Genomic DNA, 24793 nt, shown 5'->3' with positions numbered 1-24793 from the left:
GGTCGAGTGAAGTAACACATCCTGCAAACTCTCACAGCAGCAGCAGGAACTGATGTGAAATCCTCGAGAAAAGAGTGGACTGTTTCACTGCCTGGAGAACCAGCTGCCCTGGCCTGGAACTGGTACACCACTGGTCCTTGAAGAGACAGAGCTCTGTATCTGGGTCAGGTCTACTGGGCTGTCTGGAGAACAATCACATCTGACTGTCTTTATTTAATGCCCACCACTACAGGCTAGGGTACTTCTTTTTTTCTACAATATTGTATGTTTAGGCTCGTAGCTAATATTTTACTTATTTTGGGTTGGTTTATTCTGATCATTTCAACTTCAACATTTCAGGAATGCTACATCTTTAATGTGTTTGTTTTTATCTTTAGGACAAAAGTTAGTTTTTATTTACTTTCTTGTTTTATTTATTTATGGACAAGTATAAAGCATTAACATATACTGTAATACATTACTAGCCTGGTCCAGTCTGCAATGCCAGCCCTTAGAAGAGCCTTTAGCAACAAAAAATAATTTAAAATACAGTTTAAGAATAATAAAATATTACAGTAAATCAAATCAAATCAATTCATAAAACAATTCAAAACAGATCAAAATAACATAATTAAAAAGACTATTCATACTTTTTGTTGCATCAGTGATACCTTTCAAGCACACACTTCTGCTTTCAAGAGAGGATGCCATCTCCTCTGTGGTCCACACTGCTCTCAACCATATGGAGCAGAAAAACTCTTACGTCCGTATGCTCTTTGTGGACTTCACATCAGCCTTCAACACCATGATCCCCCAAACCCTGATGGACAAACTATCCACACTAGGACTAAGCCCCTCCATTTGCAACTGGGTCCTAGACTTCTTAACAAACAGACCACAGTTAGTGAGGATCCACAACTTCTCCTCCTCCACCATAACCCTCAGCACTGGCTCTCCTCAGGGATGTGTGTTGAGCCCCCTCCTGTTTACTCTGCTCACGTATGATTGTGCAGCTACCCATCCAGGCTGTCACATTGTAAAGTTTGCAGATGATACAGCGGTGGTGGGATGCATCACAAACAATGATGAGTCCAGCTACAGGCAAGAGGTGGAACACCTGGAGAGCTGGTGCAAAGAGAATAACCTTCACATCAATGTGAAAAAGACAAAGGAGATGATAAGCTGAACTTCAGAAGGAACAAAAGCATCTACAACCCCCTGAACATAAGAAGATATGCGGTGGAAGTGGTCTCCAGCTACAAGTACTTGGGTGTACACATGAATGACAACCTCAGCTGGAGCAACAACACCACCAGCCTGATCAAGAAAGCTCATCAGAGACTCTACTTCCTCAGACGGCTGAGGCGAACTGGTCTGGGAAGCTCAGTCCTCACCTCCTTCTACAGGTGTGCAGTGGAGAGCAACCTGTGCTCCAGCATCAACGTGTGGCATGGAGGCTGCACAGCTGCAGAAAGAAAAGCTTTGCAGAGAGTGGTGAAGGCTGCACAGAAGTCTGTTGGAATCAGCCTCCCCACCATCACAGACATCTACACCTCCAGATGCAGGAAGAGGGCCACCTGCATCATGAAGGACCCCACTCACCCAGCACACACACTTTTTACCCCACTCCCCTCAGGAAGGAGGTTGAGGAGCATTAAGTATAGAACCACTAGACTGAGGAACAGCTTCTACCCTGAGGCTGTTAGACTCATGAATCTCTAACTAGAATAATCACTGTGAAAACCACAACATGTTGCTGCTGATCTGTTTCATGTTGCTGCTGATCTGTTTCAATGTTGATGTGTTCATGCGTGCACATCCGATCACACAGACTCATGTTCAAGTTTGTGCTGATGTTCAATGTTTTTATGAGTGCTTAGTGTATATTTAGTTGATGTTTTTCTTAGTTCACATCTTAGATGTTATTACTGTTTTTCTTATACATTTTATTGTTGGATGTAACTGGGACCCTGTGTACATAATTTCGCTCCACCACATGTACCACATGAGGTGCGAATGACAATAAAGAATCTCTGACTCTGACTCTGACTTTAGCTGTTGTAGTTTTGCTTGTGCAGACGGAACAGTGGCCTACTTTCCTGAGCACGTTCAGAATCAGCTAGAAGAAATTGTCCCAGAAATAAAAATAAAAATGTTGGAGCACAGGAGTTTTTCCACACAAGCAACAAATGTTGGTGGAAATATAGAGGGAAGTTCCAGAAATAAGTTCAGCTTATGAATCTTAATATTTAATAAATAAGTAATAAAGCTTTGTAGAGTTTAAGTGTCTCCTTCATTCCAAAGTGAGCTACTGAATGAAACAGCAGAACTAAGTCAGTAAGATGTGCACACAGGATGAACTTTAAAAAGCTGAAAAAGTTCAACCGGAGACTTGAATGTTCTTTTAAGCAGTGATGGTGACAACAGAGCTGAAACAGACAGAAGGTCTCTGCAGTTTAGAATATCCATACATCCATTATCTTTACTCGCTTATTCCATTTTGGGTCACGGGGGTCGCCGGTGCCCATGTCCAGCAATCACTGTGCGAGGGGCGGGGTACACCCTGGACGGGTCGCAAGTCCATCACAGAGCCACATAGAGACAAACGAGACAAACAAACATTTACTCTCTCACTCACACCTAGGGACAATTTAAAGTTACCAATCAGCCTAACATGCATGTTTTTGGTCTGTTGGAGGAAACCGGAGTACCCGGAGAAAACCCACGCATGCACGGAGAGAACATGCAAACTCCACCCAGAAAGGCCTCTGGACCGGGGTTTGAACCAGGGACCTGCTCGCTGAGAGGCAGCAGCTCTACCAGTTGCGCCACCGTGCTGCCCCAGTTTAGAATGTAATGTTTTTTATTCTCTACCAGAATGGAAAATTGTTTTTGGCTCATCAGATAAGACCGATGAGATTCTGGTGAACTGGGTCAAATAGCAGATGTGGAGAATAAAAATACCTTGCTGCTGTCATCTCATTAGTGTCCTCTGCAGAGAAGATAATTAATTCAACATCTGGAGGGATGGACACATTCATTGATGGCTTTTCCAAAGTATGCATATCCCCTGAAAGCCTTTCCACATCTCCATGAACCTGAACCTTTTGGTTCTGGTTAGGTTTATTTGTCATATGCAAAATCAACACAAGGTCAACAGTGCAATGAAATGCTTAGGACAAGAAGAACCGTCTCAACTCGCCAAAAAACACAACAACAACAAGAAATACCAAAGCAGGCAGCAAAAATACTAAAACATTTAAAAAAATACTACTAAAAAAATTTAAAACAAGGTGTCAAAGTTGAAAAAGAAATACATCTACAATGTGATTCGGTTAGCAGTGAGGTTCTTTCAACATCATGGTTCTGTTCTGTTAGCAGCACGGTCTTGTTAGCAGCGTTAGCAGGTCTTGTTAGCAGGTCTTGTTAGCAGGTCTGGTCAGCAGCTTGATGGTAATAAGGACCACATCATTTGCCCTCACAGACTGCAGTCCAGAACTGGGTCTGGCAGACAGAGAACATCTAAGTTTTCCCTGCGGAACCGAATGGGTCTGTAGAGTTCGGTCCATGCAGGCAAATGGAGGATCTTGTTAGCAGCGTTAGCAGACTCTGCTAGCAACTTGATGATAATAATGACTGCAGCAGCTGCCTCACAGACCGTCCTCCAGAACCAGGTCCAGCAGACAGAGAACATTCAAGGTTTTCCTCGCGAAGCCAAACAGGTCCGTAGAGTTCGGTCCATGCAGACAGATGGAGAATAATGGAGACAGCCATCATGACAGGCCTGAGCGTGAGCCTGAGGCTGGAGGGGGGCCAGGAACTGAACCATGATGGCAGGATGGCATGATAGCATGATGGCAAGGCAGCAACACAAAAAGCTCCACAAGTGTGTCGCTGTCATACCAATTGTTGAAAAACCTTTGCCAGAAGTTGGGTAAAATTATTAGAATTGTTTAGAAGATAGTGTTGGATGTGAAAGATTGTTCATATTTTTCTCTCAGAAGCTGTATTTAATAATGGAACTTCACATGAAGAGTTTGTATTCAAATAAAGCTGAACTGCAAGGAGGAGCAGTTTGGGTTTCACTGGTTCATGAACTGATCCTTTCTCAAGTACAAATGTCTTGTCGAGCAGTAATCAGCATTGTAAGGTGTCTAATGTGCCTCTTGTACCTTTCTTCCTTGACTTCACAGTATCAAAGAAGCACGGGAAACTAATCACGTTTCTTCGTTCCTTCATGAAGTCGCGGCCCACAAAGCAGAAGCTAAAGCAGAGAGGCATCCTCAAAGAGAGGGTTTTTGGTTGTGATCTTGGAGAACACCTTCTGAACTCCGGACACGATGGTCAGTAAAGTTTTACTCTTCAATCTTACTTTTTTTTACATTTGTTTATTGTCATTTTGATGTGGACTAGAGTTGCATTCGGTCCTAAAAAATCCGACCCGGCCTGGACCGAACCCGTATCATGTTTTCCGAGCCCTACCTGAAACCAACCAATTAACTGTGATTACAGATTCGAATCCGCAAAAAAAAACCCTTTTTTTCTTGTTCAAAGATTTAAGGATTTTTTTAAATTGTTATACCAGCTCACATTTGCATGTGTATGGTACGAAAATCGGACTCAGGTCTCAGATCAAGAAGCCTAACAATTAACAAATACATAAATACAAAAGAGAATATATATATATATATATATATGCAGTGAAGAAAATAAGTATTTGAACAGCCTGCAACTTTGCAAGTTCTCCCACTTAGAAATCATGGAGGGGTCTTAAATTTTCATCTTAGGTGCATGTCCACTGTGAGGGACATAATCTAAAAAAAAAAATCTGAAAATCACAATGTATGATTTTTAAAATAATTTATTTGTGTGTTACTACTGCAAATAAGTATTTGAACACCAGCCAATCAGCAACATTTCTGGCCCTCAAAGACCTGTTAGTCCACCTCTAAAAAGTCCACCTCCACTCCACTTATTATTCTAAATTAGAAACACCTGTTTGAGGTCGTTAGCTGCATAAAGACACCTGTCCACCCCACACAATCAGTAAGACGTTTTGCAAGGTGAGCGGTGGGCAACACCTCGGCGGTAACAGCTGTTGGCTAATTAGACTGTAGACGTTTGGATTTGTTCTCTGGACTTTGTTGGACTGGGTCGGGAGAGAAATAGTGATAAATTGATGACCGACGGCCTGTATAGGTCCGGACCAGCAATCATCACTCATTTTTTTTACCTGTCCTTTAGAATGGCAGGGATAGATGACGGTAGTAATATGGAGTATGATGAGAGCGGGGAGGAAACTGGTTTAAGTGGGGATAGTAGAGGAAATAAGTGGACAGAAGTTAGGAAAAAGCCAAGCCAGCGTAAGAGAAAGAAGAAGACAGATTCTAGTGTAGGGATAACAGAGAGTGAGGAAGAGGAAGATAAGAATAAAAAAGCAAGTATCCCAAATATTGTGATAAGGTTTGAAGGTGAGAACGGGGTAAAGAAACTTAATTCGTTGTGTAGTGAACTAGGCCTCCGACCAAAACCTGTCTCTGAAGACCTTCGTGGGACAGGAACTGTTATTTCATTGATTTGAATCCAGAAATACAAATGAGCTCATCCAGAGACTGTCTAATTGTATCCTGAATTAATCAATTGAAAGAACACTCTTTTTTTTATATTATCATTACTATTTTACAATATCTTGATAATCAAAAGTGTGTTTAGTTCATATCATTTCTAATGTTGAAGTGGACCACTCATTTTAAATCAACTGTGAAACAGTATTAATGATTTTTAAACCTCATTTAAATTAGAAATCAAGTTAAATGTCTATTTACAAAGTAATTATGCATTTTGATCTTCTGTCTGAATGAGAAGTCCGTGATGTCGGTCAAAAGTCAGAGACAGTCAGAAAAGAAGTTATTAGAACGAACTGTATTGTTTTTAAACCTAGCAGACGGTAAATAACTGCCACTGGCACCTGCCTCCTCTCACCTCTTCACTTTTCTCTGTCTGTACTAAACGTTCCTAAACATTCCTGAACCCTCTCTTGACTTTTAGTAACCCTCTGACATCACTAGAACCACCCCCTGTTGGTTGTTTCAACCAATCAGGAAGTACTAAGTGACCGAAAGTGAGGACTCTTTTAAAAGTCGACACTTCCTGGAACTATTCAGTCTTCTTCAGTCTTGGAGTCTTCTTGAGTCTTCTCAGTCTTCTCAAGTCTTCTTGAGTCTTGGACTGGAGTCTTGGGCCAGTCGGACTCAGTCTTTGATGGAGCCTTCTCAAGCCTTCTGGAGTCTTCCACTTCTGAGTGGGAACTCTGACGGAGTCACAGCGCCTTGCTTTGAACCCACCCGGGCGTAACGCCTACAACCTCGAAGGGAGCTGGTCCTGTTTGTTGAATGGAGTAAATCGACACAACTTCTGACAATGACCAGCCGCTCTAACCGGAGACGCCGGAAAGGTAGCGTTGAAATGGACCCGGTACCGGAGCTGATTCATCTACTGCGAAGGTAACGAGTCGTCGCGCGCTAAGTGTACCGGAGGTTTGACCTGGTGTTGAAAGAAGCGTGCTAATTCTGGTCAACAAAACCTACATCTCCATCCATCTCTTCTTTAAACCTCTAAATTCCTTCCTTTAAATTTTTCTATTTCGCCAGTAAATCCATCTAGATGCCTTCAGAAATGTCCTGTTGTCTTATTAGTAAAGCGTGCCAAGTTTTTATTAATCAGAACCAGATCAGCGAATCAAGTGTACAATGTTTTGATGTTAAATTTTGATTCTGTTAAATAAATTACCACATTTATTCTGATGGGTCAAAGAAAATTAACGTCTCTGTCACTGATTAAACAATACTCACAGTTATCTCGGTCACATGGCATTAATTTAACTCGAAAAAGAAAGAACCCGTTATATTTAATTACTTAGTAGTGAAGCGACAGCAAAGGCTGACCCCACTTTCACTACAGTTGAAACTTACCAAAATTATTAGAGAAAAAGTAGGTGAAGTGAAGTATGTTAGGATTCTTAGAGATGGAAATCTGTTAATTGGATGTAGTGAGGAACAAGTTGGAAAAGCAATGAAACTGACTTCTGTTGGTGATGTAAAGGTGAATAAAGTTGCAAAGGTGGGTGAAAGGTCTGCCCCCCAGGGATGTAGAGGTGTTATTTCAGGTGTAACTTTGGAAATAGAAATAAAGGAGCTTGTATTAAATTTACAAGTTTGAGATAATATGGTTAAGAGTGCAAAAAGGTTGACTAGAGGGGTAGAGAAAAAGAACACCGAATCAGTACTGATTGAGTTTACAAGTAAGAGGATCCCGGATGAGTTATTTTTTGGACGTGTTAAGTTTAGAGTAAGAGAATTCATCCCTAAACCCATGAGGTGTTACAAGTGTCAGGAATTTGGACATTTGACAAAAGACTGCAAAGGAATAAGAAGGTTTGCTAGGTGTGGTGGGGATCGCGAGTATGGTAAGTGTGGAGAGGGAGTACAGCCAAAATGTTGTAACTGTGGAGGAAATCACAGTGTGGCCTATTGGGAGTGTGAAGTCTTAAAGAGAGAGATTGTTGTGCAGCAAACAAAAGTTAAGGAAAAAATAACTTATGCAGAAGCAGTAAAAAGGGTGACTCGGGGAATTGGAGAGACAGGAAAGAAAGGAAAAGAGCATACATTAATTAAAAGTAAGGAAGACAAGAAGTCTACTTGGGATGAGAAAAAGAGATTGGTTACATTTATTGCTGGAGTCATTAAGGCTACTTATGATGTTAAATCCAAAACTGAGAGGTTACAAATAATTGTTAAGGCAGTAGTACATCATCTTGATATGGTAGGACTTAAGTGGGAAGAGGTAAGGGATGAACTCAATGTTCAGGCAAGCCAGGAACCATAGACTGTTCATAGTAACAATTCTTCTTCTACAATGGAATGCAATGAGTCTAATTGCTAATGGTCAGGAGTTCAAAAAGTTTATAGATAGTAGAAAGGACAAACCTGATATTATATGTGTACAGGAGACATGGCTTAAGCCTAGACTGGATTTTGTGATTCAAGGATATGAAATAGGAAAGATCGAAAGGAGGGAACTGGAGGGGGATGTGCAACTTTTGTGAAGCAGGGGATCTCATAGATCTTTGGATGAAAATGAGGATCTGGAATATGTAGTGGTGGAAGTATGTTCAGGGGGTGAAAATATAGTGGTGGTGAACTATTATAATCCATGTAAGAGACTTGAAATAGATAAATTGGAATCAATAGGTCATGGGGCTATTAGGTCAATATGGTGTGAGGATTTTAATGCTCATAATTCACTGTGGGGCAGTGAAAGGACAGATTATAATGGTCAAATAATTGAAGACATGTTAGATGGTCGAAATTTAGTTTGTCTAAATGATGGTAGTAAAACTCGAATAGATGTGCATTCGGGTAGGGAATCTGTTCTTGATCTTACGCTAGTTTCTAGCAACATCACCTCTTTATGTGAGTGGAGTGTGTGTCATGAATGTACACTCGGGAGTAATCACTATCCTATATTTTGTAAAGTACAATATCAGGTAAAAGTGGAAGATTCTGGGAGGGGAGGTAAATGGATTTTTGGAAAGGCTGACTGGGAACGGTTTAGAGAAGAGAGTGATATTCTATTCAACCATATAAAGGCTAATGAGTCTATTGAATATTTAAACTATCTTTTTTCTGAATGTGTTAGAGCAGCAGCTTTGAAGTCTATTCCCAAAAGCAAAGGAATTAATAAGAGGAAAGCTGTTCCCTGGTGGAACAGTACATGTAAAGAGTCTATTCAAAAATGCAATAAAGCTTTTAAAGTGTTGAAAAGGACACACAATTTCCAACATTTGATCGAATTTAAAAAAGCCCAAGCTATGGTAAGAAAGACGATTCGTCAGGCTAAGAGAGAATACTGGGGAAATTTTTGTGATTCAATTGGAAACACAACTCCTGTGGGTGACATTTGGAACATGATACGAAAGATGGGAAGAGATAGAAGGAATTGGTCTTATCCTGGACTTGTGAATAACAATAATGTGTTAGTGGAATCAAATGAAGGTAAAGCTGAACTTTTGGCAAATACTTTTGTAAAAATACATAGCTCAGATAATTTATCTGAAGAAGAGAAAGGAAGTAGAGAAAGGACAAAGGCTGTCTACTCAGAAGTGTTGAGGAAAAAAGATCATGTAGCAGATGAGTTTAATGTCTCGTTCACAATGCAGGAGTTGAAGTGGGCCCTAGCTAAATCTAGGATGACTGCTCCTGGAAAGGATGAAATATGTTATATTATGTTAAGAAACTTGAGCAAAATGGGATTAGGAATATTATTATTGTTATTTAATAAAGTGTGGAAAGAAGGGACTTTGCCTGAATGCTGGAAGGAAGCTGTAGTTATTCCTATTAAGAAACCTGGGAAGGATGCTAGTAACCCATCAAATTACAGGCCTATTGCTCTAACATCTCATGTCTGTAAACCAATGGAACGCATGGTCAATGAGAGATTACATTATTTCTTGGAAAAGAATCAGCTAATAACTCATTGTCAGAGTGGATTTAGAAAAGGAAGAGGTACCATGGATGCAATGTTGTGTTTAGAAGATCAGGTAAGAAAGGCTCAAGTAAATAAGGAGTCAGTGGCTGCTGTATTTTTTGATGTTGAAAAGGCATACGACATGTTGTGGAAAGATGGGCTGCTGATTAAGCTCCATTTATTGGATATTAAAGGTAGAATGTTTAATTGGATCATGGACTTTCTGACTAGGATATCTATTCAGGTTAAAGTATGTACATCAGTATCCAGTAAATTTGAAGTAAAAAAATGGAACTCCACAAGGGAGTGTTATTAGTCCTGTTTTATTCACAATAATGATTAACGATGTGTATATTTCTGTAGCCCCAGATATAGGGAGATCTTTATTTGCTGATGATGGAGCACTATGGAAAAGAGGATGAAATTTGAAGTTCATTACACACAAGCTTCAAGAAGGAATCAATCAAGTTGAATTGTGGAGTAAAAATTGGGGATTTAGGTTTTCAGTTGATAAGACCAAAGCAATGCTATTTACTAGGAAAAGAAATAGAGGTGAATTTAACTTGAAATTGTATAGAATAAATTTAGAGATAGATGATGTTTTTCGTTTCTTAGGTGTTTATTTTGATTCTCATTTGACTTGGAATCATCATATTGATTGGATTATTGATAAATGTAAGAAGGTTTTAAATGTTATGAGGTGTCTGGTGGGAGTGACTTGGGGAGCAGATTTCTTATCATTGAAACAAATTTATACATCCTTGATTAGACTATGGATGTATAGTTTACGGATCTGCAGCTGAATCATCTCTAAAGCGTCTAGAGGTCATACAGGCTAAAGCACTTAGATTATGTATTGGAGCTGTCAAAACTTCACCAGTGTGTGCAATTTTAGTTGAATCAGGGGAGATGCCTTTGTGTCTGCGAAGGAAACAGTTACTGGTTAATTATTGGATTAATCTTAAAGGACACCTTGATAGTCATCCAACTAAATCTGTACTAAAGGAGTAATGGGAAAGACATAGGAAACAAACATTAAGCTTTGGATGGGTAGGAGAAGAATCTGCAAGATCATTGGGTGTTTCTGAGGTGGTGTTTAGTCCTACTGTCATCTGGCCAACTTTTCCTTTTTGGCTAATGAAAGAACCTCAAGTGGACACAGAATTGCTGCAAATTAGGAAAGGAAACAAGAAAGCAGAACTGTGAGGTTTATTCAACTGTTATGTGGATGGAAATTATCCTGAGTACGTACAGGTTTTTACAGATGGATCTAAAGATCCTGAATCAGGTCGAACTAGTTGTGCTGTTGTTGTCCCAAAATATAAAATTGGAATTGGTAAGCGCACATCAGATTTTTTAAATGTGTTTTCAGTTGAACTGTATGCCATTTATCTGGCTTTAGAATGGATTAAATTATCTTCTATATACAAGGTAATTATTTGTAGTGATTCTGTGTCTACCTTGTCATGCATTAGATCAGGAGCTTCAAAATCAAGACTGGATTTATTAATCAAAACTAAGATTGCTCATTCTCAGCTGTTTAAGGAAGAAGTATTGTGTTTATGTGGGTACCTGCACATAGAGGGATTCAGGGAAATGAAAAGGCTGATCAGATTGCTAAAAATGCTATTAATAGAGACAATGTAGACATAAATATCCAATTATGCAAAACAGAAGGTAAAAGTATTGTATGGAAGCATATTAATCAGTTATGGCAACAGAAGTGGGAACATGAAACAAGGGGAAGACAACTATATGCAGTACAGAATACAGTCTACAGTTCCAGGTATTGTTGAGGAAATAGGAGGGAGGAATCTATATTAACAAGATTAAGAATAGGTCAAACAAATCTGAACAGTACTTTGTTTATTATAGGGAAACACAATAGTGGACATTGTGACTTTTGCCAAAGTACAGAAACTGTGAAGCACGTTATTTTGGACTGTTTTAAATATTCAGCCGAAAGGAAACGTCTACTGGACCAAATGACAAATGAAGTAACAAGTCCTATATGTTTGAAGAGCATATTGGAATGGGGATCCAGTAAATATGGACGCAAATACTTTATGTATTTCCTGAGGGCAACATGTTTATGTAAGAGAATCTAAGTTTATCGGAGCACTTATAACTACTAGTTATAAGTAGTACCTTTAGATGGCGGTAATACACCTTGAGGGATGTAAGCTGCTGTAAAACCTCACAGAAGAAGAAGAAGACAATCAGTAAGACTCCAACTACTAATATGGCTAAGACCAAAGAGCTGTCCAAAGACACCAGAGACAAAATTGTAGACCTCCACAAGGCTGGAAAGGGCTCCGGGGCAATTGCCAAGCAGGTTGGTGAAAAAGATCAACTGTCGGAGCAATTATTTGAAAATGGAAGAAGCTAAACATGAGTGTCAATCTCCCTCGGACTGGGGCTCCATGCAAGAACTCACCTCGTGGAGTATCAATGAGCCTAAGAAAGGTGAGGAATCAGTCCATAACTACACGGGAGGAGATGGTCAATGACCTGAAAAGAGCTGGCACCACTGTTTCCAAGTTACTGTGGGTAATACACTAAGACGTCATAGTTTAAAATCATGCATGGCACCGAAGTTTCCCCTGCTTAAATCAGCACACGTCCAGGCCCGTCTTTAAGTTTGCCCATGACCATTTGGATGATCCAGAGGAGTCATGGGAGAAAGTTATTGGTCAGATGAGACCAAAATAGAACCTTTTGGTCTTAATTCCACTCGCCGTGTTTGGAGGACGAAGAATTATGAGTACCATCCCCAAAACACCATCCCTATTGTGAAACATGGGGGTGGAAGCATCATGCTTTGGGGGTGTTTTTCTACACATGGAACAGGACGACTTCACTGTATTAAGGAGAGGATGACCGGGGCCATGTATTGCGAGATTTTGGGGAACAACCTCCTTCCCTCAGTTAGAGCATTGAAGATGGGTCGTGGCTGGGTCTTCCAACATGACAATGATCCGAAACACACAGCCAGGATAACCAAGGAGTGGCTCCGTAAGAAGCCTATCAAGGTTCTGGACTAGACTAGCCAGTCTCCAGACATAAACCCTATAGAAAATCTTTGGAGGGAGCTCAAACTCCGTGTTTCTCAGCGACAACCCAGAAACCTGGCTGATCTAGAGAAGATCTGTGTGGAGGAAGGGACCAAAATCCCTGCTGCAGTGTGTGCAAACCTGGTGAAAAACTACAGGAAACGTTTGACCTCTGTAATTGCAAACAAAGGCTACCTTACCAAATATTAGCATAGATTTTCACAGGTGTTCAAGTACTTATTTGCAGCAGTAACACACAAATAAATTATTTTAAAAAAAATCATACATTGTGATTTTTTGGATTATTATTATTTTTTTTTTTAGATTTTGTCTCTCACAGTGGACATGCACCTAAGATGTACATTTCAGACCCATCCATGATTTCTAAGTGGGAGAACTTGCAAAGTTGCAGGGTGTTCAAATACTTATTTTCCTCACTGTCATTGTATATATCAGGGGTTGAACGAGTATATAATTTTTAAACTCGACATTAACATAATAAAACCCGAGTAGAACCCGAGTATTTGATGATGTCATAGATCTCAAGATACAAAAATAAATAAATAAATAAAACCGCAAAAAAAGGTAATTATTTACAAAAAAAGACCAACAGAACATTGGGAGCGTATATTATGCTCCTACCATTTATCATACTACAAATAAGTCACAGGAAAAACTAAACCATTAGTTATTATTATTAAACTGCAAACGTGAAGAAACACACAGCACGTCAAAAACGAAACTTAAACCGAAACTGGTTCTGGTTCGGTGGATAGGACCCGGTGTTACACCATACTCTGTGACCTGCAACAGTGCAACACTGCCCCCTATGGTCATACGTGGTCACATAATATGACGTCACTACGGATACCCTACTTAACATTTTTAACATCGATAGATGTCCTAGCAATCGATGTGTAGATTACTCGAGTACTCTGTTAATGCCCTAGTATATATATATATATATATATATATATTTATATGTGTGTGTGTGTGTGTGCGCGTATATATGTGTATATACATATGTGTGTATAATAAAGTTTAAAAAATGTAAGATGAAGCTGAATTATGTGCTGCTCGAGTTCAGCGGAGTTTACTTTTTTAATTATGCTTTTACTGTGGTACATGTGGTGGAACAAAATTGTGTAAACAGGGTCCCAGTTACATCCAACAATAAAATGTAAAGAAACACAGTAATAAGATCTAAGATATGAACCAAGAAAAGCATCAACTAAAAATGCACTAAGCACTAGTAGCATAAAAACAATATGCCGAACAGCAATATGAACAAGACTCTTTGTGAGCAGATGAGTATGAATGAACACAGCAGCATGAAACAGATCAGATTATCCTGGTTAGATATTCATGAGTCTAACAGTCTAAGGGTAGAAGCTGTTCCTGAGTCTAGTGGTTCTACACTTAATGCTCATCCTCCCTCCCGACGGGAGCAGGGCAAAAAATGTGTGTGCTGGGCGAGTAGGGTCCTCCACGACGCAGGTGGCCCTCCCCCTTACCTAGAGGTGTAGATGTCTGCAATGGTGGAGAGGCTGACTCCAACAGCAGCCTTCACCACTCTCTGCAAAGCCCTTTCCCCTGCATCTGTGCAGTCTTCATGCCACACGTTGATCTTGGAGCACAGAATGCCCCCCCACTGCACACCTGCAGAAGAAGGCGAGGACTGTGCCCTCCAGACCAGCTCGCCCCAGCCGCCTGAGGAAGCAGAGCCTACGATGAGCTTTCCCGATCAGGCTGGTAGTGTGGAATAAAAATTCTAGAATTGCGCCGCTTGGGGTGGTTGCATGTTGGAGTATCTCTGTTACTTTCATTCTGAGATTTTGCTTTTGAAAACTTTAATACCTCTTTTTTCTGGATGTAAATCACATTTTTGGGGGATGATTGTTTCCTCTGGTATCTGATACTGTGCAGCTGGAAGGATTTTTACTTAAACTTTTTTTTGTTTTGGACATTTGTTATGATGCGTAGCCATGACAACAAGGTGGGTTTTTTTTTTACAACTAGGAGCAGCTGATTAATATCTCAAAAGCTCAAATAACATATCAGCTACAGTCCCAAATCTCAAATGAGTTGAAAAGGAGGTGCCTTAGATGCATTCCCGTCTCCCTGCCAGCTGTGCTCAAGTGTCTGACCATTTAGATCCTGGAAACATGGCTCATGACAGCAGAAGGATCGGGATTGTCCCCTGGCACCTACAGCCTGTTGTCCGTAGCAATGAGGAGCAGTGATGAGGAGCTTGGCAGGAGTGGAGGAGTGGCCATCGCTCTGGGAGGAGTTCTGCCTGGCATTTGAGCGGTTCTGCAGCCCGGGGGAACTGAGAGGCCAGCTGAGTCTGGGTGGATGAATTGGATGGCATCTGCAGCCAGTTACTTCAGATCTGCTGTGGGACGCGGACATTTACAAGAGATCCTTCCTGCCTACAGCCATCAGTGTCTATAACATCTCTTAATAAAACGAGGATAAGAGTTACAACAAAATTTAATTTCCCTTTGGGATTAATAAAGTATTTTTGTTGCCCCAGCTGAGGTTGTCATCCAGGTGCACACCCAAGTACCTGCAACTGGAGACCACCTCCACCGCAAATCCCCCCATGCTCAGGGGGGGCTAGTTGTGCCTGCTCCCCCTAAAGTCCACGACCATCTCCCCCGTCTTCCCCGCATTGATGTAAAGGTTATTCTCCTTGCACCAGCTCTCCAGGTGTTCCACCTCCTGCCTGTAGCTGGACTCATCATTGTTTGTGATGCATCCCACTACCACTGTATCGTCTGCAAAGTTTACATTGTGACAGCCTGGATGGGTAGGTGCACAATCATACGTGAGCAGAGTGAACTGGAGGGGGCTCAGGACACATCCCTAAGAGGAGCCAGCGCTGAGGACCATGGTGGAGGAGGAGAAGCCATGGATCCTCACTGACTGCGGTCTGTTAAGAATGACCCAGCTGCAAATGGAGGGACCCAGTCCCAGTGTGAGTAGCCTGTTCATCAGGCCTGGGGGATCATGGTGTTGAAGCAAAGTCCACAAAGAGCACACAGACGTAGGAATCCCTCTGCTCCAGGTGGGCGAGAGCAGCTCAGACCACAGGGGAGATGGCGTACTCTGTTGACCGACTCCCGCAGCACGCGCACTGGTGAGGGTCCCCGCCCATGTCGATGACCGCTTCAATGTGGGTCACGGCCAGTTCTTTGAAGCATTTAGCGGCGATCGGACTGAGGGCCACTGGCCGGTACACAGCAAATTTGAAAGTGCAGATTTAACACTATCAGGGTTAAAATCAACACTCATGCAGTGTTTATATGGTAACCACTACTCCAGTTTGAAATTAACACTTAAAATAGTCAAAAGTTATTACACCCATTAGTGTTAAAAACAACATTTCTGTGGTGTATAATATTAACACTAGGAGAGTTTTAAAAGTACACTAAATTTGTGTTAAAGATCAGATTGAACACTGTGATAGAATAAAAAGGTCAACACTAAGAGTGCTACTTTTTACATTTCTAAAAGTGTTAATTTTACAAAAAATAACACTTTTAGGAATGTAAAAAGTAACACAGAGTGTTACTTTTACTTTCCTAAAAGTGTTAAATTTTACAAAAATTAACTTTACTAATTGTAAATATAAATGGACAGCATATCCTAAAATTAACACTGTTGGTTACAGTCTACATCCATTAGTGCAATTGTTTCACAATTTTAGAGGAAAAGACCACACAGAGTTCCCATTTCACTTTTTTAATAGTTCCACAATACCAAATACAATAATGCTCAGTCAGTTCCACAATGTATCTCACATAAGCTCAGCATAGAACAGAGCTATGAGCGAAAAACTTGCTTACCCTAAACAATACAGCTATGAGGCACAACATATGTAAGATAATCAGTATCATAAGACATCTGAATATCAAAGGACTTGAAGTGTCTTAAATCACAAGGTCTAACAACTAAAACCTTGTGCATTTGGTCAACAACATGAAATGCATGAAAATGTTCCACAAATGTTGCGTCCATCTCTGATACCAGAAAACAAACACCATCTCTCAAAAATATAAACAGAATCTTACTGAAAACAGGCAGTTCATTGACAAAATCTGTGCAAACAACAATACCAGTGTGAAACTCAATGCCATTATGTTTGATCCACATTGTGAAATACATTTCACTTGACATCTCAATGTGGAAATGCTTTGAAATCACGTTACCATGTGTTACAGTAGTTAAAGTTTTGGATTTGACAGGACCAGACTCAATGCCTTTTACTGACAAAGATTCCCAATGAGCAGCACAGTGGCACAACTGGTAGAGCTGCTGCCTCTCAGCGAGCAGGTCCTTGGTTCAAACCCCGGTCCAGTGGCCTTCTGGGTGGAGTTTGCATGTTCTCTCCGTGCACGCATGGGTTTTCTCCGGGTACTCCGGTTTCCTCCCACAGACCAAAAACATGCATGTTAGGCTAATTGGTAACTCTAAATTGTCCCTAGGTGTGAGTGAGAGAGTAAATGGTTGTTTGTCTCGTTTGTCTCTATGTGGCCCTGTGATGGACTTGCGACCCGTCCAGAGTGTACCCTGCCCCTCGCACAGTGATTGCTGGACATGGGCACCAGCGACCCCCGTGACCCAAAAAATGGAATAAGCGGGTAAAGATAATGGATGGATGGATGGATTCCCAATGATAAGCAACAGCAATCTGATGTTTTTTTGCAAGGGATTTAGTTATGTTCTTGAAATTTTTTATGCTCTCCTGAAAAAAATTGTGTTTGGCTTCATATCTCATACTCGAAACATGTACCAAGGGTCCAATTTGGCATATGCACTCAGGATAGTGTATCATAAAGTCATGTTTAGGTATCAGATTATTTTGTGGGTACAAGTCCACAAACAGCTTGTGATGCTCTTCAATAAGATGTTTGAAAAATACAGTCATGCCATATGTAACACACTGGGAAAACACAATATTTACAATGTGTAAGAAAAGCAAGAGCAAATGCCAGTGCCTGTCACCCTCTGGTACAACATCAGCAAACATCAGAGGAATGTTCCGAATGAGGCATCATGTCTGACTAGCATTGAGCCCATTACCAGTACTAAACAAGTTTATGCGAGTTGGACGGTTCTTTTTATCCATAAAGCCATAGTTAAATGCATAAACACGTTGAAGTATTCTTTCAGTAGTAATAAAGTTCTCATTTAAGTATTCAAACAACAGCTTTACCTCATACTGTGCTACACCTTCCAAGATTTCGTGCATAATATCCAACACAAGATTATCCGATACACTGAAATAACACAAGGAGTTAAGGATGCTGTTGCGTTTGATCCCAAAACATGAACTATCCCTTGGATTCTCCACAAGATATTTGTAGTGCTCATCATTGATTATTTTGGTTCATAGCTTTAGTCGTGGATCATCTTCACTAAAGACAGTCTGAGCAGAGACTTTGTCAATAAGACACATTCTACAGTAGTAGTTTGCAGAGAAGGACTCAACATAACCAAGAACTGAGTTTAAGCCTAAATTATCTCCAGTTATTTGAGCAATGGTGCCATAAAGAGGTTGGTCAGTAAATGACACTTCCATTCCACTTTGTTCTAGTATTTTAACATCATCTATAAATGGAGCAATAATTTTGTCAATACCATATTTTTTAGCATCTTGAGAATGAAACAAAGAAATTAGATGGATGTTCATCAATGAGGAATTTAGACTTGGTGGCAAGTTGCGCAATGTAAAATACAGACATCCAAGCTTATGAATGCCTTGTTTTGACCCCAGAGGTTTTGATGTTTCAAAGTCATCATAATAAACTTGAATTTCTAAAACACCTTTGAATTTAGAAAAAAACTTATGTTGTTTGTAATATTTGCCATCACAAAAATCCTTATACAAGTCATCCAGAGTGGATGCTTTATTCAGTTGACCGCAAACTTCAGCATTTTTGAAAATAAACTCCAATGTTTTGAAGTGTGGTACATAAATAAAAGTGTCATTTACAGGAACTTGCTCATATACTCCAGATATTTTGTTTCTTTTTGAATCATACCTCACTCCCAAATGAATTTCAACTGGTTCAACAACACCCCATTTTTCTGTAAAATACTTGGTCCATTTAGAGTTTGTGTTTAGTTCACTAAAGTGATTAATGACATTGCTAAACACCTCTTCCACTGCATTTCTACAAGGATTATCAGATGGCACGGCACTCATCACTTGCTCTTTAAGTTTTCTGTGAAGCTCATTGACATAGTCCTCCATGATTTCAACAACAGACAGCACAACATTGTTGGAAACACCACTGCCTTGTAACTTGGGAACCACTGAAGCACACATGTCTTTTGCCTGCTCACTGGACATAAAAGATGTTGAAGGTGCCTCTTCAGCCATGTTAGGCACACCTTCCTGAGATACATGTGCAATAGCACCTGACTGACCTTTTTTTTTTTTCCTCCTTCTATTCTCCGGTGAAACCAGATGTGTTTCCCTCTCTCCACCCCCACCCTGCTGCGCTCTTTTGTCCTGTGAACCCTTAAAAAGCCTCTATTTTTTCTGCATACCTCTTAATTTGAAGGATCAGCTGGTCTCTCAACAAAATTGATCAACTTCTCCCGACAGGAGTCAGGGTAAGGAGGACCCTCTTACCTCGACGGAAACAAATTGGATTCATGGTGACAACTGGTTATTTTGCTGTTTGGGTTGGTGAAATCTTGGATTGTCTACAAATTCATGTGGATGGGTTGAAGCTCGACAGTGCTCAGACTGAATGTGGGAAGCTGCGACAGGGAGTTGGAGCAGCTGTTATCAGGACTGTGATCTTCCTGGCAACACTCATGAATGGTGGGAATAATCTGGAGAAGCTGTGAGTTCGACTTTTTGAGTAAAGGATAAATTCTGCTGTTTTGGAGTTCCATCAGAGGATATGTACCAGCGAGACTTTAAAAAGGCAGAAACAAAAATTCACGAGTTCTGCCTGACCCAAATTATGGCCTTGACGCCGGACTTATCTCAACTCCTCCTGGAATGTTTTGAAAACAACAAAGATGCTTTGACTGTTTCCTCACCCCTCCCTTCCCCAAGGCCGTGGACATGTAACAGAACCTCAGCTGAGCTGAAGATGAATGTCATCTCTTATCTGGACAATGGTGGTGGTGGTGGTGGGGGGGGGGGGGGGGGGGCGCTCTGGAATATGCTACGACTTTCCCTTAGAAATTCAATGTTTTCACCGACCTATATGTAAATGTTTAACGTCTGTTTATGTTGCTTTGCTGTGGTAGGTTTTTTTGATGCCTCAAATCGTGCCCAGTCTAGGTGATCAACATCATCAGGCCAGGATTCTGCGGTCTACACTCATCTCCAGGCCAGCGGTCACTCTTTCAAGAATGAAGATGTTCACATCCTGGACAGAGAGGAACAATGGTTTGAGAGAGGAGTAAAGGAGGCCATTTTTGTGAAAAGAAATCGTCCATCATTAAACAGGGGTGGAGGCCTCCGGGTTCAGCTGTCCCCCTCTTACAATGCTGTGATTGCTAGTATCGCTCAGCCCTCTGTGAATAGTAAACAGCCATCAGTGTGCTAATGATCCATTGTTAGGCTGATGGTCCTTCTTGAGCATGTGATCAGCTGGTTTTGGTTGTCAGCAGCAAAACTGGTTGATCCACTCTGAGAAGGTGCTATTTAAGAGACTGAGCTGAAAACAGCACCTCAGACTGAGGAAGTCTCTTGGATGAGAGACGAAACGTTTCTATATTTTTTTGCTTTGTTTTGTTTTTTGTTTATTTTGAATGTCCAGAGGACCAGATTGAACTTTTTTGGAAAACCTGTGAAACTTTTGAACTGCAATGAACATGCATCTTGGGCACAAATAAGAACATTTTTTTGCCTGGGTATAGCCCATGAAACAATTTAAGATGCTGGATTAATGCATTAGGTGCATTGTGCAAGGATCTACAAATGTGACACCTATACATTTCTCAAATGGTTGTCTTTTACAGTGCCTTGCGAAAGTATTCGGCCCCCTTGAACTTTTCAACCTTTTGCCACATTTCAGGCTTCAAACATAAAGACATAAAATTTAAATTTTTTGTGAAGAATCAACAACAAGTGGGACACAATTGTGAAGTGGAATGAAATTTATTGGATGTGTCAAACTTTTTTAACAAATAAAAAACTGAAAAGTGGGACGTGCAATATTATTCGGCCCCTTTACTTTCAGTGCAGCAAACTCACTCCAGAAGTTCAGTGAGGATCTATGAATGATCCAATGTTGTCCCAAATGACATGATGATAAATAGAATCCATCTGTGTGTAATCAAGTATCCGTATAAATGCACCTGCTCTGTGATAGTCTCAGGGTTCTGTTCAAAGCGCAGAGAGCATCATGAAGACCAAGGAACACACCAGGCAGGTCTGAGATACTGTTGTGGAGATTTTTTAAGCCGGATTTGGATACAAAAAGATTTCCCAAGCTTTAAACATCCCAAGGAGCACTGTGCAAGCAATCATATTGAAATGGAAGGAGTATCAGACCACTGCAAATCTACCAAGATCCGGCCGTCCCTCTAAACTTTCATCTCGAACAAGGAGAAGACTGATCAGAGATGATGCAGCCAAGAGGCCCATGATCACTCTGGATGAGCTGCAGAGATTTACAGCTGAGGTGGGAGAGTCTGTCCTTAGGACAACAATCAGTCGTACACTGCACAAATCTGGCCTTTATGGAAGAGTGGCAAGAAGAAAGCCATTTCTCAAAGATATCCATAAAAAGTGTCATTTAAAGTTTGTCACAAGCCGCCTGGGAGACACACCAAACATGTGGAAGAAGGTGTTCTGGTCAGATGAAACCAAAATCAAACTTTTTGGCCACAATGCAAAACGATATGTTTGGCGTAAAAGCAACACAGCTCATCACCCTGAACACACCATCCCCAATGTCAAACATGGTGGTGGCAGCATCATGGTTTGGGCCTGCTTTTCATCAGCAGGGAAGATGGTCAGAATTGATGGGAAGATGGATGTGGCCAAATACAGGACCATTCTGGAAGAAAACCTGTTTGAGTCTGCAAGAGGCCTGAGACTGGGACGGAGATTTATCTTCCAACAAGACAATGATCCAAAACGTAAAGCCAAATCTACAATGGAATGGCTCACAAATAAGCGTATCCAGGTGTTGGAATGGCGAAGTCAAAGTCCAGACCTGAATCCAATCGAGAATCTGTGGAAAGAGCTGAAGACTGCTGTTCACAAACACTCTCCATCCAACCTCACTGAGCTCGAGCTGTTTTGCAAGGAAGAATGGGCAAGAATTTCAGTCTCTCGATGTGCAAAACTGATAGAGACATACCCCAAGCGATTTGCAGCTGTAATTGCAGCAAAAGGCGGCGCTACAAAGTATTAACGCAAGGGGGCCGAATAATATTGCACGCCCCACTTTTCAGTTTTTTATTTGTTAAAAAAGTTTGACACATCCAATAAATTTCATTCCACTTCACGATTGTGTCCCACTTGTTGTTGATTTTTCACAAAAAATTAAAATTTTATCTTTATGTTTAAAGCCTGAAATGTGGCAAAAGGTTGAAAAGTTCAAGAGGGCCTAATACTTCCGCAAGGCACTGTACCTTGCAGTATTAGACTTCCCACCATTGAGCAAAACTAAAAAGTGCTAAATGGAAAAAAATATCTTTCAATATCCAGCAAGTTATACACGTGCTAGTTAAGAACTTAGCTCCTGTTCATGAAATTTGCTCTTAACTCCTTCACTTTTGGACTTTCCGCTCACACAGACTCGTGTTCATGTTTGTGCTTATGTTCAATGTTTTGTGTTATGGGTGCTTAGTGTATATTTAGTTTGTTTTTCTTAGTTCATATCTTAGATGTTATTACTGTTTTTCTTATACATTTTATTGCTGGATGTAACTGGGACCCTGTGTACATAATTTCACTCCACCACATGTACCACATGAGGTGCGAATGACAATAAAGAATCTCTAACTCTGACTTTCTTTTGTGCTGTCCACATCAATACCACAGACAGTTGTCTGCAGGAAAGTGTAGGTGTTTGTTAGAGCATCATCGTAAATTACACTGAAAACAAAGTGACGTTTAAAGAGTTCATCAATGGCTGCCAAGGATATGGTCCCTTGGCATGGGATAAGCTTCTTATCCATCACAATGTAGTATGTGCTGATCGTCTGCTTGTTGGTTCCAGATGCAAGGCGGTATGGCTGGCGTTGTTTATCCTGGCGCACAACGTGCTCAGCAAAGCTCGTACATGACTGCAACAAGATACCACATAATGCAAATGTAAATTATGTTCAATACAGTCTGCTCCAAAAAAATGACATTCAGTTGTACAACATTTACCTTGTGAAACGCATCAAAATGGTCCATAGAATGAGCAGCACTGATCTTCAGCATTTTTTTCTTGGCAGGCTGAGGGGGCATAATATGCAGCAGCAGCAGACACGATGCCATGTCACTGTCCCACACTGAAACAATCAAAACAGAAAACAATATATACAAACCAGATTCCAAAAAAGTTGGGACACTAAACAAATTGTGAATAAAAACTGAATGCAATGATGTGGAGGTGCCAACATCTAATATGTTATTCAGAATAGAACACAAATCACAGATCAAAGGTTTAAACTGAGAGAATGTATCCTGATGCATGCTCAATAATCCAGGTAGAAAAATCTAAAAAAGTTAAATCTGGTCCTCTGGACATTCAAAAAAACAAAACAAAGCAAATCAACAAAAAATGTAGAAACGTTTTGTCTCTCATCCGAGAGACTTCCTCAGTCTGAGGAGCTGTATTCAGCTCAGTCTCTTAAATAGCACCGTCTCAGGGTGGATCAACCAGTTTTGCTGTTGACAACCAAAACCAGCTGATCACATGCTCAAGAAGGACCATCAGCATAACAATGGATCATTAGCACACTGATGGCTGTTTACTGTTCACAGAGGGCTGAGTGATACTAGCAATCACAGCATTGTAAGAGGGGGACAGTTGAACCCGGAGGCCTCCACCCCTGTTTAATGATGGACGGTTTCTTTTCACAAAGATGGCCTCCTTTACTCCTCTCTCAAACCATCGTTCCTCTCTGTCCAGGATGTGAACATCTTCATCCCTGAAAGAGTGACCGCTGGCCTGGAGATGAGTGTAGACCGCAGAGTCCTGGCCTGATGATGTTGATCTTCTGTGCTGGGCCATCCTTTTGGCCAGTGGCTGTTTTTTTTCCCCGATGTAAGACTGATCACAGCCCTCCTGACACTGAACAGCATACACAACATTGCTCTGTTTGTGCCGGGGGACTGGATCTTTGGGATGAACCAGTCTTTGCCGTAATGTATTTTGGGGTTTAAAAGCCACTGGGACGTTATGTTTAGAAAATAAATGTCTCAGTTTCTCTGATACTCCCTCAACATATGGAATGACCACTGGTCTGGGTCTGGGTTCCTCCTTTTCACCTGTTGGCTGACTGGAGTCCTGTTTGGGTTTCTTCTCTGCTTTCAGGAAGGCCCAGTTAGGATATCCACATTGCTCTAGAGCCTGTCTTGTGTGGGATTTCTCCTTCTGCCTGGCTCCTGAGCTAGTGGGGACGCTGTCTGCTCTGTGATACAGAGTCCTGATGACTCCTAACTTGTGCTCCAAAGGCTGATGGGAGTCAAACTGCAAATACTGATCTGTGTGTGTGGGTTTGCGGTACACCTCAGTTTGCAAATGTCCTCTATCAGAGACTGAGACCTCACAGTCCAAGAAAGCCAACCTGTCATTTTTTACATCTTCTCGTGTGAACTTGATATATTTATCCACAGAGTTGATGTGGTCAGTAAAATGTTGGACTTCCTGAGATTTGATTTTAACCCAGGTGTCGTCAACATACCTGAACCAATGACTTGGTGGTGTCCCTGAAAAGGACGTCAAGGCTCTCTTTTCTACCTCCTCCATGTACAGGTTGGCAACAATAGGAGAAACTGGAGACCCCATAGCACACCCATGTTTCTGCCTATAATATTGCTCCCCATATGTGAAGTAGGTTGACTGCAGGCACAGTTTCAAGAGTTGACACAGTTGTTCTGTAGAAAGTGTGGTCCTGCTGCTCAGAGTGGTGTCTGATTTTAATTTTAAACTGACCACCTCTACTGCATCATCAACAGGAATGCACGTAAAGAGTGATGTGACATCAAAAGAGACCATTGTTTCATCAGTCTCCATGATGACATCCCTCACCTT

General features: G+C 41.0%; 1 protein-coding gene across 1 annotated transcript in view; it reads left to right on the top strand.

Moving 5' to 3' along the window:
* arhgap32b (Rho GTPase activating protein 32b) overlaps window positions 1-24793 on the top strand; it is a 468773-nt gene that overhangs the window by 314300 nt on the left and 129680 nt on the right. Inside the window, exon 12 of the mRNA XM_037687644.1 lies at window positions 4173-4322. Coding sequence (XP_037543572.1) covers window positions 4173-4322 — 150 coding nt within the window. The remainder of the gene's footprint in view (window positions 1-4172; window positions 4323-24793) is intronic.

The sequence above is a fragment of the Nematolebias whitei genome, chromosome 14 (assembly GCF_014905685.2).
Source record: "Nematolebias whitei isolate Nwh7 chromosome 14, NemWhi1, whole genome shotgun sequence".
Classification (NCBI taxonomy): Eukaryota; Metazoa; Chordata; class Actinopteri; order Cyprinodontiformes; family Rivulidae; genus Nematolebias; species Nematolebias whitei.
The sequence above is the reverse complement of the archived record's forward strand: the minus strand, read 5'-3'. Positions and strand labels throughout refer to the sequence as shown.